Here is a 23,785-nt window from a genome sequence, read left to right as displayed (position 1 = left end):
TCTTGAAGCATTTTCTGCATGATGCAGAAGCTTCCACTAATTTACTGCCCTTTCTGTTAGACATTACAATATGAATGCAACAACAGAGAGACTTAGTACGATAAAGACAGCCAACGTACAATACCTGCAAATACATCCGGTATTATGGGAATGAGTACACAGTATAATATACGTATAGGATAAATAATGTGTCACACTATATATGAGACCTAGACACGCCAAGTCCCTCAGGGTACAGACACAGCACGGTCAGTAACAGGAGGATAGATCAGAATACTTGTACAGTATATTCTGTAAATAGTACACTTTCTCAACAAACGCTGTCTGTATAAAGACATGTAGGATACATGTGTTGGTAAAGCCACAGCACTGTATACAGGCTGCTTTACAAGGGAGACCTTGCCCTGCAGTCCTGGAGACCAGCCACAGCTACGCTGAGGGGATGGCGCCCAGCATCTCAGTCAGGGAGTGAGGGAGAGAGTGAGGCAGCTCCAGGGTGGGAAATCTGCAGAGATGGCACTCTGGGCCAGGGGTACAGGTTAAGCGCAACCTCCCCTATGCTAGACTTCCACTCATGGTACTGTGAGCCTTATTAAATGGGGTGTTAGTACACCCGACCTGTACTCATACAGTGGGGTCCCTGCTCAGAGACGGAACATGATTTAATGGCAGGTCCCACCCAGGGCCGGTTCTAAGAGTTGTGGCGCCCCGGGCAAAATATGGGGGCGTGGCTTCAATTGGGGGCGTGGTCACGACGCTGCAAGAAAATAAATAACTAAAAAGAATACTTACCATCCCCGTTCCTGATCCAGACCCCCTCCGCCGGCGGCACCGCTCTTCTCCCCTCTCTCTTCGACCTATGGGAGAGACGTTATTACGTCTCTCCCATAGAACAGCATAGACACTAGAGGTCAATTATGACCCCTAGTGTCTGTGCCACTATGCTGTGCGGTGCGCGATGACGTCATCGCGCATCGCACAGCAAAGGTCCTCTCAATGAAGGGAAACTAGACGCTACGCGTCTGGTTCCCTTCAAAGCGGGGGGGCACTGCGGGGGGCACAGTGGCGGATCTTGCCCTGGTGCGGCGCCCTCCGGATGACGCCGGCACCCTCCGGAAGGCGGCGCCCCGGGCAAAAGTACCGCTTGCCCGTGGCAAGAACCGCCACTGGTCCCACCTGGGGGACCCTCTTACCACCTCCCCATAGCAGCCACGCGAACCAAGAGAGAAGTCTATGACTCTGTGCCTAAGCCAGAACTTCTCTGCGCAAGTACCCGGGAACTGAGCCGTGGGAGTATGTGATGCCGCTTGGGAGGTGATGGAGCTGCAGCACTGAAGTGTCACCCTGACATACCTCTCTGACAGCCCAGAGAAGAAATCTTCTTAGAAAAGATTTTTTCAGGGCTGCCCAGTGCAACCCTCCTGTTAGGTGACCTGCTGCTGCAGGAACCAACTCGAAATGGATTTCTCAGTGCCTGGAGGCAGGGTTATAGAGGAGGCCCCAGTGCATCCTGGGACAGCCTAAAGCTATAGCCTGTTGGTGCCTCTGGATCAAGATCAACTCTACACCCCAAAATGTTTCCCTGTGGAAACCAATGTACTCTTCTGCAGAAAAAAGGATTATTATAATAGATATATTTTTTCTCCCAGCTTCCCATGTGCAAATTCGCAAAACTGGGTGTGAAAACCATCCGCATCGCAGTTCCGCATACCTAGAGATAAAAATCATTCAATAATTTAAAATAATTGTGTTAAAATAAAATCAATTAGCTGACAAATAAAATCCTTATGTCCATCTTCCAAATCTGAGTGCTCTACCAGAAACTCTCTACAAGAGTCTATTCCACTCTTATGTATAATGGAAGTGTACAGAGACTGTACATCTATTGCTACCCACAGGAAGTCTTCTTCCCACTTCAGGTCCTTGAGACACTGTAGAACTTTGATGTATCTTTCACAAATGATTATACTTTTAAAATATATTTATGTAAAAAATCCCCAACGAGAAAATAAAATATGGGGATGATGGTGGTTATTATTAATCAGAAATTGATATTCTTCCTTGTTTATAAAATTAATTTTCAAACCATGCAATAAAATTGTTTTTAAATCAGTTATAAAATTTCACATTGGATCCTTACTAAGTTTATTATAGAAATCCTCATCATTTAATAAATCTACAAGCTTCTTTCTCATAGTCCTCACCACGAAGCCATCCCCTTTGTCAGCAGGTTTTAAAACTACAGGAGTCTTCTTTCAATTTTTTAAGAGCATTTGTATCAAAATTTGTTAGATTGTCTTATTTTAAGCGACAAATTATCCTGAAGATATCTTGCTTAACCAATTCATAGAATAACTCAATCTGGCTACTTTTAGATTCCAAAGGATAAAATTTATAGCTATTCTTTAAGTAACTTATTTTTTTGTATAATCTGATTTTTATTGAAGAAAGTAAAGCATTGGATGCATTGAAAATACAGTAAACAGGTACAACACACAAAGTATCACAAAATAGATTAAAGCATATGTTGTAGCAAAATTGTGTACCGCAGATAAAATAGTAATCACAATAATCTATTATCATTATTCAAAGCCAACATAATTCACAATTTGAACCATAAAATTTTAAGAAAAAGAAAAGAAAAAGGATAAGATAGAAAACAAAGAAAATTATCTCAGTCTCTAAATAGAGAGGGGAGAAAAGAAGGAAAGAGCACCCTGGGAGAGCAGTAATTCCAAAATTTACACTATATCAAAAAATTACATCATTGTTTATGAGCACATCGTATATAATCATCCTTTGTTTTATAGTCAAGCCAGGGAAACGAGGTGGCCGTAAATTCAGAGGATTTGAACGTGGAGGAGAGGAGTAAAGCCTCCATATTCATATAACTATCTATTCTACGAAACCAATCTTTTCACGTGGGTGGGGAGGTGGATTTCCATAGGGCGGTTATAACTGAACAGGCTGCGTTGCTAACATGTTTCAATAGAGACTTCTTGTATCTGGGTACTGAGAGTGAGGAGTGACCTCATAGCCAGAAAGCGGGATCCCCTGGTACTGGAACATTTAATATTTCATTGGAAATTTTAATTACATCATCCCAAAAGTGTCTTAAGCATGGGCAGTCCCACCATATATGAATCATTGTACCTACTGCTGAGGTATAGGGCCAACATATGTTCGAGGAGGCAGGAAACATCGTGTGAAGAATAAAAGGGTATCTATACCAACGGGTCAGCATTTTGTATTGGGTCTCTCTAATTTGAATGCATATAGAGCTGGCATGAGTTTTGAGAAAAATATTTTCCCAGTCCTCTTGTGAAAAGGTCATATTAAGATATTTTTCCCATGCGAGGGCAAAAGGAGGTTTAGATACAGATTGGGGAGTTTGTAGCATTGTATATAAAATAGAAATAGCGTGACACGGGGGTTGGGGGGAAACACAAAGCTTTTAAGCAACTTATTTTAACTCATTTCATAATTCTTAATCATGCCTGTGTCTTTTCTTAGAAAATGTCTATGGAGCGTTAATTTGCAAACAAATTTGTTGACATCTATGAACAATTGAAAATTATTAGGTTTTGCAGTAGGAGCAAAGGAAAAACCCTTACTTAGAAGGGAGATTTCAGAGTCTGTTAGCTTTTTATCTGATATGTTGAAAATACCATTTTCATTTTGATTTGCAATTAACACTGGTTTCCTTTTCTCTGATTTAAACTTCCCTGCTCTTCTTCATATACATATATATATATATATATATATATATATATATTTTTTTTTTTTTATTTAAACCCTGCCAGTATTTTAAGTTCGATAATGAAGGGTATCGGTAACCAAGTTTAGGCCAGATCCATCAAGCCATAAAGGAGCCTATGAAGAACAAACGTGCATACATAGTTTTTATAGTATATAGTGAAGTTAGATTATATCTTATTTTTAATGTATGAATGTATTTGTCCAGAAATAGCTATATTATTAGACCATTGTCCCAGTTTTATAGGTGGAATGGGGCTTCCATAAACTCCATATCGCCCAAATATAAAAGGAATAGGGGTTGTCCTAAAACAGCTTTATCTGTCTAAATAATTGAGGTAGAACCCTCAAAAAGACCTCAAAAAGGACTTCTGCTCCTTTTCCTATGTGAATGCAGCAAAGCTGTGTACTGGTCCTCCACTCCAGAGTCCTTAATCTTTTAGTCGATCCTTATTTTATCATTCAAGACATAAATCCATCCATTGGACAAAGCTATATTGGAAATGACTCTGTACTTACCTTTGTGTGTGTAAAACCATTATTTTTAAAAAATTACTGACATTTTTGTTTCAAAAATGAAAATAAATATTTGGTATCTTTTACTTATTGCCCATTTGGCTCTCTCTTTTGGATGATTATTTGGTTAGAATTATCTCTTACAGAAGTGCTTTCTGGACTAATATTGGACTATAATTGATAGAATAAGAAGAACTGTGTACATTTAAATAATTCTTTATTCATTCTTCAAGACGATAAAATATACTGATTGTCATTCAAATGTAGATGGTTGAAAATAAGATATAATCCAACTTCACTATATACTAGCGCACTCTGGAATTGTTTTATCTGTATCTGTCATATTGTGTGCTACTAACAGGCTCCTCCGAGAGCTGCTGCTAATTAATTAACGAGCGCGAGATAAGGGTATTTTTTTTGTACGTACAGTGTATATATATATATATATATATATATGCACATACACACACACACATATATATATATATATATATATATATATATACACTGCTCAAAAAAATAAAGGGAACACTTTAACAACACAATGCAACTCCAAGTCAATCACACTTCTGTGAAATCAAACTGTCCACTTAGGAAGCAACACTGATTGACAATCAATTTCACATGCTGTTGTGCAAATGGAATAGACAACAGGTGGAAATTATAGGCATTTAGCAAGACACCCCCAATAAAGGAGTTGTTCTGCAGGTGGTGACCACAGACCACTTCTCAGCTCCTATGCTTTCTGGCTGATGTTTTGGTCACTTTTGGAAGCTGGCGGTGCTTTCACTCTAGTGGTAGCATGAGACGGAGTCTACAACCCACACAAGTGGCTCAGGTAATGCAGCTCATCCAGGATGGCACATCAATACGAGCTGTGGCAAGAAGGTTTGCTGTGTCTGTCAGCGTAGTGTCCAGAGCATGGAGGCGCTACCAGGAGACAGGCCAGTACATCAGGAGACGTGGAGGAGGCCGTAGGAGGGCAACAACCCAGCAGCAGGACCGCTACCTCCGCCTTTGTGCAAGGAGGAACAGGTGGAGCACTGCCAGAGCCCTGCAAAATAACCTCCAGCAAGCCACAAATGTGCATGTGTCTACTCAAACGATCAGAAACAGACTCCATGAGGGTGGTATGAGGGCCCGACGTCCACCGGTGGGGGTTGTGCTTACAGCCCAACACTGTGCAGGACATTTGGCATTTGCCAGAGAACACCAAGATTGGCAAATTCGCCACTGGCACCCTGTGCTCTTCACAGATGAAAGCAGGTTCTCCCTGAGCACATGTGACAGACGTGACAGAGTCTGGAGACGCCAAGGAGAACGTTCTGCTGCCTGCAACATCCTCCAGCATGACCGGTTTGGCAGTGGGTCAGTAATGGTGTGGAGTGGCATTTCTTTGGGGGGGGCCGCACAGCCCTCCATGTGCTCGCCAGAGGTAGCCTGACTGCCATTAGGTACAGAGATGAGATCCTCAGACCCCTTGTGAGACCATATGCTGGTGCGGTTGGCCGTGGGTTCCTCCTAATGCAAGACAATGCTAGACCTCATGTGGCTGGAGTGTGTCAGCAGTTCCTGCAAGACGAAGGCATTGATGCTATGGACTGGCCCGCCCGTTCCCCAGACCTGAATCCAATTGAGCACATCTGGGACATCATGTCTCGCTCCATCCACCAACGCCACGTTGCACCACATACTGTCCTGGCGGATGCTTTAGTCCAGGTCTGGGAGGTGATTCCTCAGAAGACCATCCGCCACCTCATCAGGAGCATGCCCAGGCATTGTAGGGAGGTCATACAGGCACGTGGAGGCCACACACACTCCACACACACTACAGAGCCTCATTTTGACTTGTTTTAAGGACATTACATCAAAGTTGGATCAGCCTGTAGTGTGTTTTTCCACTTTAATTTTGAGTGTGACTCCAAATCCAGACCTCCATGGGTTAATAAATTTGATTTCCATTGATAATTTTTGTGTGATTTTGTTGTCAGCACATTCAACTATGTAAAGAACAAAGTTTAATTTAATAAGAATATTTTAGTCATTCATATCTAGGATGTGTTATTTTAGTGTTCCCTTTATTTTTTGAGCAATGTATATATATATATATATATATATATATACATACACACACATATATATATACACATACATATACATATATATATATATACACACACACACACACACACACACACACACACACACACACACACACCAGGGCAATAAGAATTCAGAGAAACAATAAAATGTTAAATACCAAGTAGGTCATTAGTAATAAACAAGAAACAGAGACCAGCATAGAGTTAGAAAGACAAGTTGATTTTCTTTTTTTATTTAATATAACACTGAAAAATTGCGTTCAGACAGTCACATTAAAAATATATTTCAAATGTGCAGCATAAGCAACTTCATATTAAGTGTTAACACAACATAAATGTATTCTGTTGTATGACCGAACTACAAATGAGCATTACATCCTAAAAACAAATACAGTTTTACTTAACCACAATATTGGCAGGTACAGTATATGTGCATTATGATTCATTTCAGTTACTTTGTTAGTTTTGTACTTAAATAAAAAACAAAAAAAAACAAAAAACATGGTCTACAAGGTAAAACAAGATTTTTTTGTATATCAATGGATGATGCTTTAATCAAGTAAAAAAGAAGGGCAAAAACTAAAGTTCACTACTCTGAACTCTGGTCCCAACAACCCAAGCTTTGAAATATTATATTGACAGAGAAAGTTATTTTGATGGAAGTTGCTAAACTGCACCAAAGTGATAGCAACCAATTAGCATCCATCTATTTAATAAAGGTTAAAAATAAAAGCAAATGTCTAATTGATTGGTTTTACGGCAGATTAGCATATTTGAGCACGGTTAGTGATTAGCCATAACGGTACATTATACATGATATACACTGTTAAAGATGTTGAATGATCAACACTGTCTGGTCTAATATCTTTTGATTCATTCACTTGCCCACATACCGTATTTGCCGGCGTATAAGACGACTTTTTTGCCCTGAAAAACATGCCTCCAAGTGGGGGGGGGGTCGTCTTATACGCCGGGTGCACTTCAGTTGGGATACACATAGCTGCCATAGTGGCCTTCCGATACTCGCCCGGTGCCCATAGTGGCCTCCCGATGCCCGCCCACCTCATTCTACATACCATCCAGTATCGCGCGGTATCCAGTGCGGCCGCGGCGGGTCATCAGCGTGGCCCGCCCCTTGTTTACGCAGAGCTCGCACATGCGGACTTGCGCACTAGTGCCAATTACAGGGAGATGCAGGGACTGGCCGGAGGCGCTGCAGTCGCGTTGTGGCCATACAATGGTGACAATGACAGGTACTGTAATGGCACTAATACTAATGGCACTCATGTGAAACCGGTAACAATAAATGCACACAGGGGTATACTTTTATACATTTTACAATCTGATGTTCTTTTACGTTTTATTTGGTGTGTGGAAGGTATGCGGAAGAGGGGGTAGTCTTATACGGTGAGTATATAACAAACTCTATATTTTGAGTGGAAATGTTGGGGGTCGTCTTATACGCCCAGTCGTCTTATACGCCGGCAAATACGGTACATAGCTACATAAAAGAAAATATATTACCAGAGTAATCCACTAAAAGTCAGAATGGCACGTGCCCTAATACCAAGTATAAAAATTCTTTAAATGGGTTGAATTCATATATTGAATACACTGATATTAGTGTCCCCTTCTTCAAGATCCACATTGTACATTACAAACATACCAGTGACTCGTGTGTGAAGCCCACATTTTTGAGAGTGTATTTTTATTTGTTTAGGCAACCAACAGTCCAATGGTGATCTGTGGTGTGTTTTATGTCAACTCTTTTTTTTTGCACCATAATAAAACACAAACTAAAAACTAAAATAAAAGCTGTTCCAACATGGGAGACAGATTGGATCACTGATGAGAGTTATTGAACACTGGCAGTGTCACTTCTGTTAATTTGGTAAGTAGCAGACAACCAGTTAACCCATAGAGATACAAATTCAGATACACAGATCCTGTTATGAATTATTTGTGTGAGCATTCATGTTTGTTGCTTTTGGAACAATCAATTCAGTCCAAATTAAAAATATGTTTAAGAAAATGTTAATTTCAATATGTATAAGAAAAATATATTTCTATACCTAAGCAAAATGTGAAAAATTTAAAGAGTGAAAAAATACCACTCTGACTGGAGAGGTAATACCTAAGATGATAGTTCACTCTGTAGTGTGCGGATTCTGTATACACATTAGTAGTGCAGTTATATATCCCACATACAAAATGCTTGATCTTCTGGTACCATTTTGGATTTTTTTCAGATTTTAGAAAATGTGCATTTACATAATAATAATAATAATCTTGGAGATTTTACCCATTGCATATATATTTCATATGCACATTATACACAGCCTGACGGTAACTGTATACAATATATTTTTTTAAATGTGTGCATGAAACAAAGTTTGTCAACATTTAACCATCAGAAAACATAGGTGTCACTATCTCAGCCGGTGTTCAGATCAGGGATACTCATACTTTATATGTTTGTATACTTGCTGATAATATTCCATGAAAATCTACACTGATTTGGACCTTTAAAGGTTTGTACACTCATGGGTGTTCAAATCTGTCATGCAACACACATTCTTAAAGCCCTCTAAATGTATTTTAATATGTAGAGTCCTAAAAATTCCTGCAGCGTTGACAAGCGCTACATGCCCGGTACAATAGAACAGAGATTTATAGCAGCTCTTATTAAAAGAGCAAATAAAGCCAGAATTTAAAATGACTATACAACCAGACACTGATTTTTGAGCTGAATAATAAATAAGAAAATAGCTGGAGTGTTTACTTTGTATTAAAGACACCTACTAATCTCAGTCACTACTCAGCAGCAGTTGTCACGTTAGCAACTAAACAGACAGGCATTGACCGACTGACAAACTTGCTTTGACAAATGATATCATTTGGATTGGTGCAGGGTCTGTAATGTCACAACAACTCAGTCACTGTTTTTGGTCAGTCACAAATTCCAAAAGGAGACTTGGAGGAATTGCAGCAGTCTAAAATGGAGTGGTAAGATACAACCACTTAACAAACCTGCAGTGGAACGTTAGGGACACTCAACGTAATGGCCATAAAGAGGGTTTAGTGGTTCATGAACGTACAAGCTGGATTTCAGAACATACTTTGTCCTCTCTTTCAAATGCATGTTTAAAGTACAAGAATTTAAATAGGCATTTTCATCATCATTTTCAACAGGGCTCTAAGAACACTGGAGCACAAAACCAATGTCTTAAACCTGTAAACGCTCAAACTACACTATGAAAATTCAATAATGCACCAGTAATATTTTGTAACAGTTTGTTCTTTTAGTTAAGTATAGGACATACTCTAAAACTAATAGTCTCGGTAAGGATCATTAGTTTTGAGTCCTCAAAGGGTTAGACCAGTTGTTCCCAAACTGAGTGACATGGCACCATGGGGTACCACCGTTTGGTGTTCCAGTACCACATAACAGGACCTAATTGTGACAGCTAAGCCCAGTTTAAATTAATATTTTCTTCTGAATGTCTTGAAAGAAAGTTTAGGCCTAGTGGTGCAATGAACAAAAAATATGATACTCTAGGGGGCCATCACAGAAAGCTTGAGAACCACTAAGTTAGACATTTGGGCATTTAAATAATAAAACTCCACCAAACCATATAAAATAATAGCCTAGGGCAGCAATTAATGTCCATAATTTATACATATAGCTTGTGAATTACCAGAATAACAAAAATATATCACTTTTCAATATGTGAAAAAAATGGAGACAGAAGATACATATTTTTACTTGCATACAGAGAAGAGAAAGTGTACCGAGGTTTTCTTTTTTACTATTTAAAAATATATTGGTATATAGGCTCATGTTAATTAACTCCCACTTATTTTACCAATATTTAATCAAAACAATGTAATACACTTTTGCAAATAAGGCCTGCATAAACACAAAATTATAGGCCATTTAAGAAACCTATGCAAATCAGGTTTAGTATTACTTTAAAAATCTTTGAAACTAGTTTGCACCAAAGGCCATTCTACAACTAAATGATAAAATAAAGCCAAATACACAAAAAAAAACTAAAAACATAAAACTGACACTCTCACAATCAATTTGACATGTGATTAAAGTGATTTATCAAACCTTTAAAAAGGAGCAATAGCAACCAATCAGATTTAAGTTATTTTCTAGAATATACAAGATAAATGATATCTAGAATCTGACTGGTTGCTTGCTAAGGGCAACGCCTCTATTTCTGCTTTTGAGTAGGTATGATAAATATTCCCCAGTAAATGAAAAAAAAAATACTTTTTTGAGAGCTTGCTTGAAATCTTGAATATAATTTTCACATTTATTCACATAGGTCAAATAAAACAAGAGTCTGTTTTTATGTTTTTTGTGTAAACATTCAGGTAACTCACTAACTGGTATTGTAACAGGCAACAGTACAAAATATGCAGCATTTAGAAGCCATAAAAAGCATTTGCAGAAAGTAGTTTTAGCTACCAAATAAGAGTATGCGGCTTGTGATTGGTTCTCCCACTCTCATCTCCCTTCTGCTGCTATATTAAAGTGGTGTATGGAATTTGGATATTCTGTATTACAGAAAATAAGTAATCCTGAGAATGTGGCTACATAGACCAGAACCTGCGGCTCCAACTAAATTAGGGATAGGTTTAATAAAAAAATTGCGTAGGGAGTAGTACAAGTCAAATATTTCTATTCTGCTAAGGTCTCCTATTGCTGTAAATAAAGAAAACAGCTATGCGAACTTGGTTAAAATTAAAGTCTACATAAAATGTTTCTTACTGATCCATAAAGATGAAGAGAACGGAATTCAATTAAACTGCCCCCATGTTTAGTTAAAAAAAAAAATTGGTCCTTATGGGGTTAAACATAATGTAACTATATACTTACAAAGTAGTGATGCCAATTCTGTAAATATGTGTAGTACAGCAGTGAGATCACTAGTGTCATGCGAGTCATTCTCACAGTGTTCCTTGATGGAATGTTTAACAGTCATTAACGGAAACACACTCTGGCATATAAAGATCAGCTTCTACAGGTTATTTTCTGATTTGATGTTAAACTGTGTGTTTTTAATTAGAAATAAAATGTACAAATGTGGCCACATCCACCTATCATCAAATCGCAACAGGACACCGTTTAGCGCGCCACGAACTTTGTGACTTAGCCATGCAAAAGCACTAATCCTAAATATCTAGTACACTAGAAGTGACCTTAGATGCAAAAGTAAGGACAAAGTACACAAACTAAGGAAAAGGCAAAAAAACCCAAAAAACAGGTTGGACACGAGTGATCCGCACCATGCATCGTTATGCTTAATCTTTGACTTTAGCTATGAAAATACTAAACCTAAGTACCTAATATACTATAAGCAACAAAGACGCACAATTGAGGAAAAATTAAGCAGTCTGCTTTTAACAAGGGAAAAGACTGATCCTGACCGGGGCCATTCACTGTTATGCTTTATCTGCAACCGAATACTAATTACTTTAAGACAAAAAACATTATCCTAAGTACCTAGTACACTATATGCAAATAGAGGCACAAAAATGAGGAAAAAGTAGCAAAACTGAGGAAATAATGCACAGCTTGGGAATCGCTGCAAGCGTCTTGTGCCATATTACACAAAACTGGATAGGTGTATGAGTACACATCTGTATCAATTAATGTAAAATAAAAATGATATTCAAAATCCCACTAAAGGTCCATACACAGACACTACTCCCCTTTTCCCTGCAACAAAATCTCTACAACAAAATACAACCTAAGAAGACTCATGCTGATTATCCATACCCTATTTATTTTTCCAATACTTCAGAAATCTCATTTTGCTGGAAAGTCCCTCAATATAAATTGAATTAATAGGTTTCTATATTTTTGCATACCTGAAACTGTATACTGTAACATCTATACAACATATGTTGAGATTGCTACAGGCAAAATATATTCTGTTATACAGATTATATTATTATAATTTTCCAGTATTCAAAAAAGAATTTAGAATGACGAACCAGTATGAGTTCAAATTTCTCCTCTGTCACCAATCTCTCGCCCTGCTGTTTCCTAAAAATGTCTGAAGAAAGTATGAAAATATTGCTGACCTAAGACTTAAGAAACTTAAAAAAAAAATAAGCAAAAATTATTCTGGCTTCTCACTAGAAATACCTAAATATACAACATTTTATGTTGTGCACTTGAATAATCTGAAGCAAAAGTACTGTAAATATGCTTTTATTTTTTCCATAGAAATTGAGAAATACAGTCTGTTATTAAACACTAGCATATGTTGAAAAAATCCCAAAATCTAAAACACAGTAAGATATTGTACTAAAAATTGGAAGCATTCTAATACCATGTAACAGAAACTATTATCTAAGTTGTGCACATATGTATACACAACAAAGTATGTCGATTTGACAGATACCAACATCTGCAGAGTATATAAACATTTGCTTTTAAAGTATTAGAAATATAGTTAGATTCCTTTATATTTTTGTTAATTTAATCAAAACTTTTTTATTTTTATTTTATTGCTGCCATCTATCAAGGTCCTCAGTCCCTCACTCAAACAATTCAACTGACTTAGTATTACATATACTATTTATAAGTTCCGCTTATTTGAGGTCAAAAGGGCATCAATGAACCCATCAAACAGAGGCAAGCCATTTCACAACTATTTTTAAATAAAACACTTGCTCGGTCCAAGTGTGCTCCTTGGATTAACAAGGAACAGGAATGTTAAGGAAACTCCGCAAGCATTTCCCTAGAACAAAACAATCAGCAAGCATTATACTGCTCAGAGGGGTAGATGCGCCAAAGCTTGGAGAGAGATCAAGTGGAAAAATATATAAAGTCCCCACCAATCAGCTCCTAACGGTCATTTTAAAGGTTGTGTTTGAAAAATAACAGTTAGGGAGTGGATTGATTGGTACTTTAACTTTTCATGGTTTGACACATCTCCCAAAGAATTTCCAACACCAACAACCACCCAGACAGTAATCGGAAATACCTTTTTTCCAGTGAATTCGCATAAGCCGTTAAGAAGAAATTGTCATGAAAAAAATAAAATAAAAATGTACGTTTACTTTTAGAGCGCCATAACACGTTATCAAAAGTAAGGCATCATTGCCTATGAATATGTTTATGACCAAAAGCTGGAGATTTAAATACTAAAATGTATAAATGGAATTGAGAAGAGCCATCAAAGCCCAGCTTATGAAGACCCCTGGAGTGTCACTTGCAGGCACCCTTTATGCCGCACCTACATATAATCGACCTGAGAATTCGTCCAAACGCATCTTCATTGACATCTTACTATAAAACATTTATGAACAATAGCATCCAGCAAGGTAATAACAATTTACACACTACTTACCATAAAGAAAAAAAAACATGTTTAATCAGTTTAAATTAAGGAGGAAAAAGTGCCTTGATGGAGGAAAATGGAAAAGAAATTGTGCATTCCTGTAACTATGGAAATTGTACATTGGCTCAAATATTGATTTATACTAAATCATTTAGAGTATCATAACAAATGAAAAAGCATCATAATGAACTAAAACTGCAAAAGTTAATGGTTAGGTATGAACTGTTAAGCAAACAGATTGCAAAGTGTAACAGACTAGCCTTAAAGTATACCTGACAATTGCACGTTATGGAGCCAGCCATCATGTGACCAGAACAGTCCTTGATGTGTATTAATGCACTAGGATCAGATGTACCAAATCCACAAGCTCCTAGCAAACTGATCAACAGCATACATTAGTTCAATCCAAAATGGCCTTCCTCTAAAGTGTGCAAATGAGAGGTATAATTTCAGTTCTCTTGTTGGGATTTGACTGTTTAGGAAAGAAATCCCGAACAATAGAATGTTGTGTGGCAATGGCAGATCTGCAAACCAAATGAAGCAAATACAACATGGAGATAACTCTAGTACAAATAAACGACTAACAAGAAAATGACCTGTCAATGAAAACGGAGATGCTCTGCTTCTAATACTACATAAATGTGTATAGCAGGAAAAAGTGAACTAAACATGTATAATAATCAATGCAGTGAACACAAAAATAACAGCAACCTAGAAAAGAACAAGTCACCAAATTGCACTAAACGCCACATTAGGTACAGTATCTGTTGTACATGCACACTTTGTACAGCACAAGGAGAACACAGTTTAGGTGTGTGCTGGATATTTGAAGATTATTTATTTTTTTCAGATTTCTGTACAACACTGAAGTACAGAGAAGTTACTGGGTGCCATAGAGTGGTGCTAACTGAATATACTGCAAAACAAATAAGTAATGGATCTGCCAACATAACAGCTACATAAAAGAAAAAGAAGACAATATAGTATCTATAAAAAGATAACGTTTGGATGAGGTCACCCAGCCACCATTCAATACTCCACTTTCATTTTATCTATGGAGTGACCATAAAATTGATTATAAATACATCAACTCTAAAGCAGCCAGTAAGCTCAAGGAAATGGCACTGTTTGTAAGGTTTTTTCCAATGTCAGTATCAGTGGATTCTTGACAGCAAACCGCAGTGAGCGCAGATCACTCACAAAAGTTTCTTTGCAAACACCGTATGACTGTACTAAAGAAAACATGGTAAATGAAAGCTGGAAAAAAATATAAATGGTCAAAAACGTATTGGTGGCTATAAGTATGTTCAGAGGTACAATACACATACGCCCCTCACCAGGAGAGGGCAATGTAGTTTCCCGCTTTAGTTCAGTTTCTTATGCTCATTGTGGTACTGTGGTTCTTCCATGTCTTCAGGTGTGAAATCCGTACAGAATCCATTAGGTGTAGGAGTGGAAGGGCTGTTCAGACATATTTCAGAGTCTACCATACTTGGATAAAGATAGTCTTCAGCAAAATTAGGGTTAGCTTCAGCAAACCTGTCAAAGTCCACTACAAAAAAGAAAATGGTAATGTTAATAAACCTTAGCAATGCAAAACAATACAGTACAAAATCTACTTGCATGAGATCATCTTAGGACTGTTTATGTGTCATGTCTCTCAATTTACCTAATGATTACAATTAGGAGAACTAAATCCCCCCCCCCCCCCCCCCCCGCAAAAACAAACAAAAAAAGCACATGCCCAAACTAAACTAATACCACGACAGAGCACTAGTAACAAAGCATAGCACTCCTTCTGCAAAGCTCTGGCGCACAACCTCAGGCACAAGTTCAATTCCAGAACAGACCCACAGACATCATTTGTGCAAGGTTGGATATTTGGGGTTTAGAATCCCTTGTTTATACAAATAAATCTAAACACAGTATATAAAAGGCAAATACCACTGACTAATCACAAAATCTCCTGAACCATAAGGACTAGAAACCTGACATTTGGGAAGTAGCTTGCTTTTGTGACACAGGCTCCCACTTAGAAGGAATTTTTCAAAATACCACCCACAAAGGGGTTAAATGGGGTGAGATAATTCCCCCCTTACAGAGGAGAGAGTTAAGAAAGCTCACCCAGCCGGGGCTATAAAGAAAGCATGGTGCCGGCGATACCAAGTCGCGGAGGGTGGAGGACGCAATGCTCTGTTCCTGAACTTTCTAGCAGTGGCAGAGCAGTCCATCATTCAAATTGGAGAGCCACATCAACTGCCACCACTAAACACTGTCAAACAACGCTGAGTGTGGCTCCCCTATTTGAACAATGGACTGCTCTAAAACTGCCACTGGCAAGGAACTGCAGCCTTATGGTTCAGGAGATTTTTTTTTATGAGTTAGTAGTATTTGACATAAATATATAAATATATAAATATAACAGTTCTAATCTTCTAGAGAGGGATATGCATCCGTCCACTCCAAATATGTGAAGAACAGGCGGCACTCACAGGGTCTTCATGAAAAATCAAAGGGACTCTCATTTATACCGACTAATTTACACGATGATTTCCAATGGACGGTTGAACAGCATCGATTCAGCAGGACGTTACGACTCAAAGAGTTTTTTCAACATCAACTTATATCATCTGACACGGAACTACGTGTCAAGCTTCCGTCCAGATCGACATTTGACCCCCAATCTAACAATGCAGCTATAAAAACATTTTCCAGATTACTGGACACCTCAATAAAAAAATATGATCAAGCAGCTTCCGCCTTATATAGCAACATTACCAGGCAAGAACAACAGGCCATCAAGGACTTAGTTTCCTATAAAGACATCATCATAAGGCCGGCGGACAAAGGGGGAGCAATTGTCATACAGGACAGAAACAACTACATCACAGAAATAGACCGACAACTAACAGATCCTGCTACATACAAGAAACTGCGCAACAACCCTACAGTTCAATTTAAATTGGAAATCGATAATATCCTTAAACAGGCAGTACTGGACGGGCATTTGGACTCGAAAACTGCAGCTTCCTTAACTCAACCCCACCCTGTGGTTCCAGTGTTATACACGGTCCCCAAAATACACAAGGACCCGGTACATCCACCGGGGCGACCAATCACATCAGCTAGGGGATCGTTAATCCAACCGATCTCCATATTTTTGGATTCATTAATTCAACCGTTGGTCAGCAAACAAGCTACGTATTTGAAAGACACCTCTCATCTACTACTTACATTACAGGAAATCACCAGGGTACCCAAGAACACCATTATGTGTACAATGGATGTACAAAGTCTCTACACTGTCATTCCGCACACACAGGGACTTCTGGCTATGCAACAATTCCTGGAAACTGAGGAATTTAGTACAATACATATACCCGTGTTTATGAAACTTCTGGAATACATTTTGACGCACAATTATTTCTTGCACAATGGCAAACATTTTGTCCAACTTTCCGGATGTGCAATGGGATAGAATGTATCTCCCAGTCACGCCAATGTATACATGTTCGCATTTGAACGGAAATTTTTGGGCACAGAAATTATACAAGCCAAGACCTTATTGTACAAACGATACATTGATGATCTTCTACTTTTTTGGACGGGCAGTACAGGGGAACTGCAAGATCTTCTCAATGAGATTAACAATAGCGACACGCCCATCAAATTAACCATGGAAAGTAGTTCTGAGTTCATTCACTTTTTGGATGTCCAAATAGACATCAGCGATGACATCATTACAACATCTGTGTATCACAAACCGACGGATCGGAACACGTTATTGAGAAATAACAGTTTTCACCCTCCAGCATTGAAAAAGGGCCTACCTAGGTCCCAGATGCTACGGGTAGCTCGTATCACGAGCAACAGAGAACAACTAGACAGTGCTCTTGACCAAGTGGTCCTAAAGTTCATACAGAGGGGATATGACAGACGCCAGTTGGCATGCATCAAGCAAGAGGTTCTACACATCCCGAGGAGCCGTTATTTGGCACCATTAGGCAACAGTCTACTAAAAAAGTTCCGTTCATCACACAGTATACCACGGCCAGCTCGATCACCACGAGAGCAACACGGGCATTGTGGCCCATAGTAAGCACGGATCCGTCATTACCAGTCTTCCATAACACCACCATTATGCCATGCTTCAAAAGAGGACGTAACCTAAGAGATGTACTGGTAAAAACTGATGTCACTCAGAGGAAAAACATAGCATTCAAAACTGGGTGCCAGAGGTGCCTGACATGCACTACATGCAAGCATATAGACACAGGCCCGAGGTTCATCCATCCTATAAGTAAGAAGGAGTTTAAAATTCGACACCATGTTACATGCATGTCACAATTTGTGATTTATGTCATTTCATGCCCATGTGGCCTATTATATGTGGGCCAAACCATTCGCACATTCAGGGAGAGAATGGCTTTACACAGATCTGCCATCAAGGCAGCCTTGGAGGGCAAACCGAACGATCAACCGGTGGCGCGACATTTTAAACAATCTCAACACCAGTTACAACATCTTAGACATATGATAGTGGATCACATACCAGCAAATACAAGAGGAGGAGATCGAGCTAAAGCCTTAGCCCAACGGGAGATTGAATGGATATATCGTCTGTCCACATTGACACCACATGGTCTTAACGAACATGTTGCCTGGAGTGTATTCTGGCAATGAACATTAATTGGAGTGTAAACACATCGAGCGGTAGCCTAAATGGTTTTTATCTCTCACTGTTTATTAGCAATAAATATCGTTACTTTAGTTTTAGCTAGATGGACACAATATATCACAAAGCACCTTTTTCGGTTTCTTGCATTAACAGGGTAAAAATGGCATTGTGCACTCTGGTAGTACCTGGAGTAGCAGATAGCATGGCACGGTATATACCAACACTCACTCAATAAGTCTTTAATAGCATGTATATCGAATGTACCATTTATTTCTATGTATTTTCTGCATGTTCAACAGCCATACACAATCAAACAGGAGGATAGCTGTGGTTATGGGAGACAATATATTTTATTAAACAGTTTTAGATGAACAGTGCTAGGCATCAACTTGTTGGTCAGTAATTTCAATACTGAGTTTTAATTCAACTTTTTATTTTTCACGTCACACTGTGCACTAACAGCAAGCACTTTATCACTCTTGTTTTTCAGTAGAACTAGGTATTTGCATACTTATTACACTTTGTATATTGCACACATAGTTGTGTCAATTCTGATTTTCTTATTATTCACTGGGTTTTATTCTACATCACTTTGTGTTTATTCCGCCAGGAGCAGCGGGCTAACAGCGGCGGCAGGGACGCCCGAGGTTACCTAGCAACCAGTGACGTCACTTCCTGGTAATGCGAAGGGAACACCCACCGGAAACCCCGCCGAACGCCAGCTCCCACAACTCCGAGATTCGGTCTTCTTGTCAGTAGCACATAAAAGGTAAGATTGTACACTGTTTAGGTTTGTTTTGTGTCACCTGCACATAGCCTTGAAAAAAGCGCCCTGCGTGGCGCTGAAACGTTGGCGCAATGTGCCACTGATTTGATTTTTTCAATACACTGATTTTTCATGAAGACCCTGTGAGTGCCGCCTGTTCTTCACATATTGGGAGTGGACGGATGCATATCCCTCTCTAGAAGATTAGAACTGTTATACATCGGACATTAGGAAGGCACCGGGGCAGCTGTCATTATTTGAGGGAGTGCCGACCTTACCAATTTCGTGTATATATATATATATATATATATATATATATATATACACATACACAGTACCAGTCAAAAGTTTGGTCACACTTTCTCATTCAATTGAATGAGAAAGTGTGTCCAAACTTTTGACTGGTACCGTGTATATGTAAATATATATATATACACACACACATATATATATATATATATATATATATATATATATATGTATTAGATATAAGTAGTTAAACTGCAGTGCATCTGGAAAGTATTCACAGCGCTTCACTTTTTCCACATTTGGTTGCATTACACCCTTATTCCAAAATGGAATAAAATCATTTTTCCCCTCAAAATTCTACACACAATACCCCATAATGACAACATGAAGTGCTGTGAATAGTTTCTGGATGCACTGTATTTCCAGTCAGGAAAGGATAGTGTCTCAATCATCGGAGGTTAACCTGTCACTTGAACTTAAGATTGCCGAACCTCTCAGAGAGCAACAGGAGGAAAGGTAAGATAGATATTTTGACTCTTAAATGCATTAACAGGAAAGCTTGATAGTCAGCAACTGCTTATCAGCTGTGTAAAGGGTACAGACAGCTTTCCCAGTGACCTTAAGTGTTGTGCCAAAATCTTTAACTTTTTACTTCAAAGGAGGAGCCCTAAGGAGAGTAGGAATCTATTTAAGTAGACCTAGGGCCCTTTGGAATAGAGTCAGCCTATCCCTGTAAACCTTACATATTTAACACAGAGGGTGGAGCTTGGCCTGTTGCCAAGCATTTACAGCACTGAGCAGGGCAGCATCAGAGGTGGGACAGGGCAGAGAAGGAGGCGGATTATTCTCCTCAGCACCAGCCTTTTGACAGCATTAATCCTGGGAAGGCCCGCCTGGAGGTGCGCCCTGTTAAAGATTGGCAGTGGCGGGCGGAGCATGTCCTGTTCTAAGTCTAACTAGTTTACCGGGAAGTCGTTCAAAATTAAAGTTACATGTGAGGAAATACTTGAAATTCCGTAGCGAAGTACAGGTATTCAGCTAGTATATAATAATACAGTTATTTCTATATACGTAGGCATAGAGAGTAAGGGGTACATTTACTAAAGCAGTGATAAGAGCGGAGAAGTGAGCCAGTGAAGAAATTTCTCCATCAACCAATCAGCAGCTCTGTATCATTTTATAGTATGCAAATTATAGATGTTACTTCAGTGCTGATTGGTTGCCATGGGCACTTCTCCACTGGCTCCCTTCTCCGTTCTTATCCCTGCTTAGTAAATGTAACCCTAAATTCCAAGGAATGTATTGTTTGGGGATTTGTTTTGCTACAAATGGGATAGTCAGTCCCAAATACCCCCAAAACCACAGAGAAAACAATAAGCAGTGCTGATATGATAAAGTGTGAGCAATATAGAATATTTACACTAAAGGACATAAAGTAAAAAAGTATCATAAATGTAATAATAATTCATAAAAACACTTAGGGGGGTATCCTATTAGATCCGATATGTTTTTGGCAGGTGATGGTCATTATCGCGGTATCCAATTAGGGTCAGTTTTCATTGGTTAAAAACAGAACCTCGATTGTGCGAAAACACATGGGATCTGGGTAAGTCCCCGATCCCATGTGTTATCTCGTCTCCGCCAGCCGCTTATCGCGGATTATGCTTCCCACTATAAGTGCCAGCATCAGAGGGGAAGGGGGGGAGGAACCCGCTGCATCGGGGCTAATAGGATAGCCCCCGGCGATACAATTAAATTGGATACTCCCCTTAGGTACTAATATAACAATGCATATGCAGTCAAATAAAAGCAAAAACAAACTTCAACCATATGTTACATGGAAATGTTTCAGTGATTAGCAGAAGATTTACAGATGGCCTGTTCCTATTTATACCTCTGGAGTCAGCTTATTGAGATGGTAGTGGTAATTAAGTCTCTCTGTATGGGCATTGGACTGTCCAAATAATAGTATAATTACCATAAACAGCTCACTGATGGCTTGCACAATCCAAAAAGTTCAGTACTTGAAAATGGCTGTAAAATCTGGAAGATGGTACAGGCAAACAGTCTTTATTTCTGCAGTCACTGTAGGTGGGTGAGGTAGGTACACCTAAAGCGTTTCGCTACCCAGGAATTGCAGCTTTTGTCTTGGCCTGTGCAAGCCTCTTTGTGGTCTTAGACTAAACTTACCACAACACCGCAGCCATTTGAGGGCTCCGATTTCGCATGCTAGATCCACATACACAAGGGAACATCCCTCCATCGGCGAACTGCTAATGGTAATTATACTATCAATTGACAGTCCTATGGTGAAACAGAGAGGCTTATTTACAACTACCATGTCAATAAGCTGACTCCGGAGATAGAATTAGGAACAGGCCATCGGTAAATCTTATGCTCATCACTAAAATATTTCTATGTAACATTTGGGCGAAGTTTGTTTTTGCTTTTAGATTACGGCATATGCATTGTTATATTAGTACCTTAGTGTTTTTATGAATTCTTATTACATTTGTAATAATTTTTTACTTTGTCCTTAAGTGTAAATATTTTTATATTCCTCACACTTTATCATATCAGAGCTACTTTATTTCTATATAAGGCAGTGATACAAAACTGCAATATATTTGTAGAAATAGTGAGCATGAGGAATACACGTATATTAGAGTAGAGCCGCTGTCTGGAATGATTTGCCTTCAGTGTGGTGATAAAAGTCTTTGCTTACTTGGTATAACCAGGATCCAGTTGGGATCCCGGCAGTCGAAATACCGACGCCGGAATCCTGACCCTGGAATCCTGGCTAGGGTCACAAGCTACACGATTGAATCCCGGAGGGTTAGGCGGCTGAAATAAAGGGTTAGGGTACCATTGGAGGAAGTTAAGTATACTTACCTTTCCCTTGTCGGGATTCTCAACATCGGGATGCCACAGTCGGTATTCTGACTGTCAGCATCCCGAAAGCCTGCGTATAAATCCCCAGCAGGTATAACCTTATCATTTGAATGAGCTTTGTACACTATACACAGATGCACAGAAGCGGATTGTTCAAAGATAATGGAACTGGCAGGTAACAATTTTATGACTATGGTCGGGATGCACAAACGGTCATTTTGCAGTCCAACCTCCGAAAAATAAGATTTTACTTACCGGTAAATCTATTTCTCGTAGTCCGTAGTGGATGCTGGGGACTCCGTAAGGACCATGGGGAATAGACAGGCTCCGCAGGAGACATGGGCACTTTAAGAAAGAATTTAGATTCTGGTGTGCTCTGGCTCCTCCCTCTATGCCCCTCCTCCAGACCTTGGTTAGAGAAACTGTGCCCGGAAGAGCTGACAGTACAAGGAAAGGATTTTGGAAATCCAGGGCAAGACTCATACCAGCCACACCAATCACACCGTATGACTTGTGATAAACTTACCCAGTCAACAGTATGAACAACAACAGAGCATCAGTTCAACCCTGATGCAACAATAACATAGCCCTTATTTAAGCAATAACTATATACAAGTATTGCAGAAGAAGTCTGCACTTGGGACGGGCGCCCAGCATCCACTATGGACTACGAGAAATAAATTTACCGGTAAGTAAAATCTTATTTTCTCTAACGTCCTAGTGGATGCTGGGGACTCCGTAAGGACCATGGGGATTATACCAAAGCTCCCAAACGGGCGGGAGAGTGCGGATGACTCTGCAGCACCGAATGAGCAAACACAAGGTCCTCCTCAGCCAGGGTATCAAACTTGTAGAACTTTGCAAAAGTGTTTGAACCTGACCAAGTACCCGCTCGGCAAAGCTGTAATGCCGAGACCCTTTGGGTAGCCGCCCAAGAAGAGCCCACCTTCCTAGTGGAATGGGCCTTAACTGATTTTGGCAGCAGCAATCCAGCCGCAGAATGAGCCTGCTGAATCGTATTACAGATCCAGCGAGCAATAGTTTGCTTTGAAGCAGGAGCACCAAGCTTGTTGGAAGCATACAGGATAAACAAAGATTCTGTTTTCCTGACCCTAGCCGTTCTGGCTACATAAACCTTCAAAGCCCTGACCACATCAAGTAACTCGGAATCCTCCAAGTCAGTAGTAGCCACAGGCACCACAATAGGTTGGTTTATATGAAAGGATGAAACCACTTTTGGCAGAAATTGTGGACGGGTCCGCAATTCTGCTCTATCCGCATGGAAAACCAGATAGGGGCTTTTATGTGACAAAGCCGCTAATTCTGACACATGCCTAGCCGAAGCCAATGCTAGTAGCATGACCACCTTCCACGTGAGATATTTCAATTCCACCGTTTTGAGTGGTTCAAACCAGTGGGATTTCAGGAAACTCAACACCACGTTAAGATCCCAAGGTGC

At 39.4% G+C, this 23,785-nt stretch overlaps 1 protein-coding gene across 1 annotated transcript in view; it reads right to left on the bottom strand.

Annotated features, from left to right (window-relative positions):
• Positions 1-6,573: 6,573 nt before the first annotated feature.
• LPCAT1 (lysophosphatidylcholine acyltransferase 1) overlaps positions 6,574-23,785 on the bottom strand; it is a 275,186-nt gene continuing 257,974 nt past the window's right edge. Inside the window, exon 14 of the mRNA XM_063922939.1 lies at positions 6,574-15,293. Coding sequence (XP_063779009.1) covers positions 15,106-15,293 — 188 coding nt within the window. The 3' untranslated portion in view covers positions 6,574-15,105. The remainder of the gene's footprint in view (positions 15,294-23,785) is intronic.

The sequence above is a fragment of the Pseudophryne corroboree genome, chromosome 5 (genome assembly GCF_028390025.1).
Source record: "Pseudophryne corroboree isolate aPseCor3 chromosome 5, aPseCor3.hap2, whole genome shotgun sequence".
NCBI classification, from domain to species: domain Eukaryota; kingdom Metazoa; phylum Chordata; class Amphibia; order Anura; family Myobatrachidae; genus Pseudophryne; species Pseudophryne corroboree.
The sequence above is the reverse complement of the archived record's forward strand: the minus strand, read 5'-3'. Positions and strand labels throughout refer to the sequence as shown.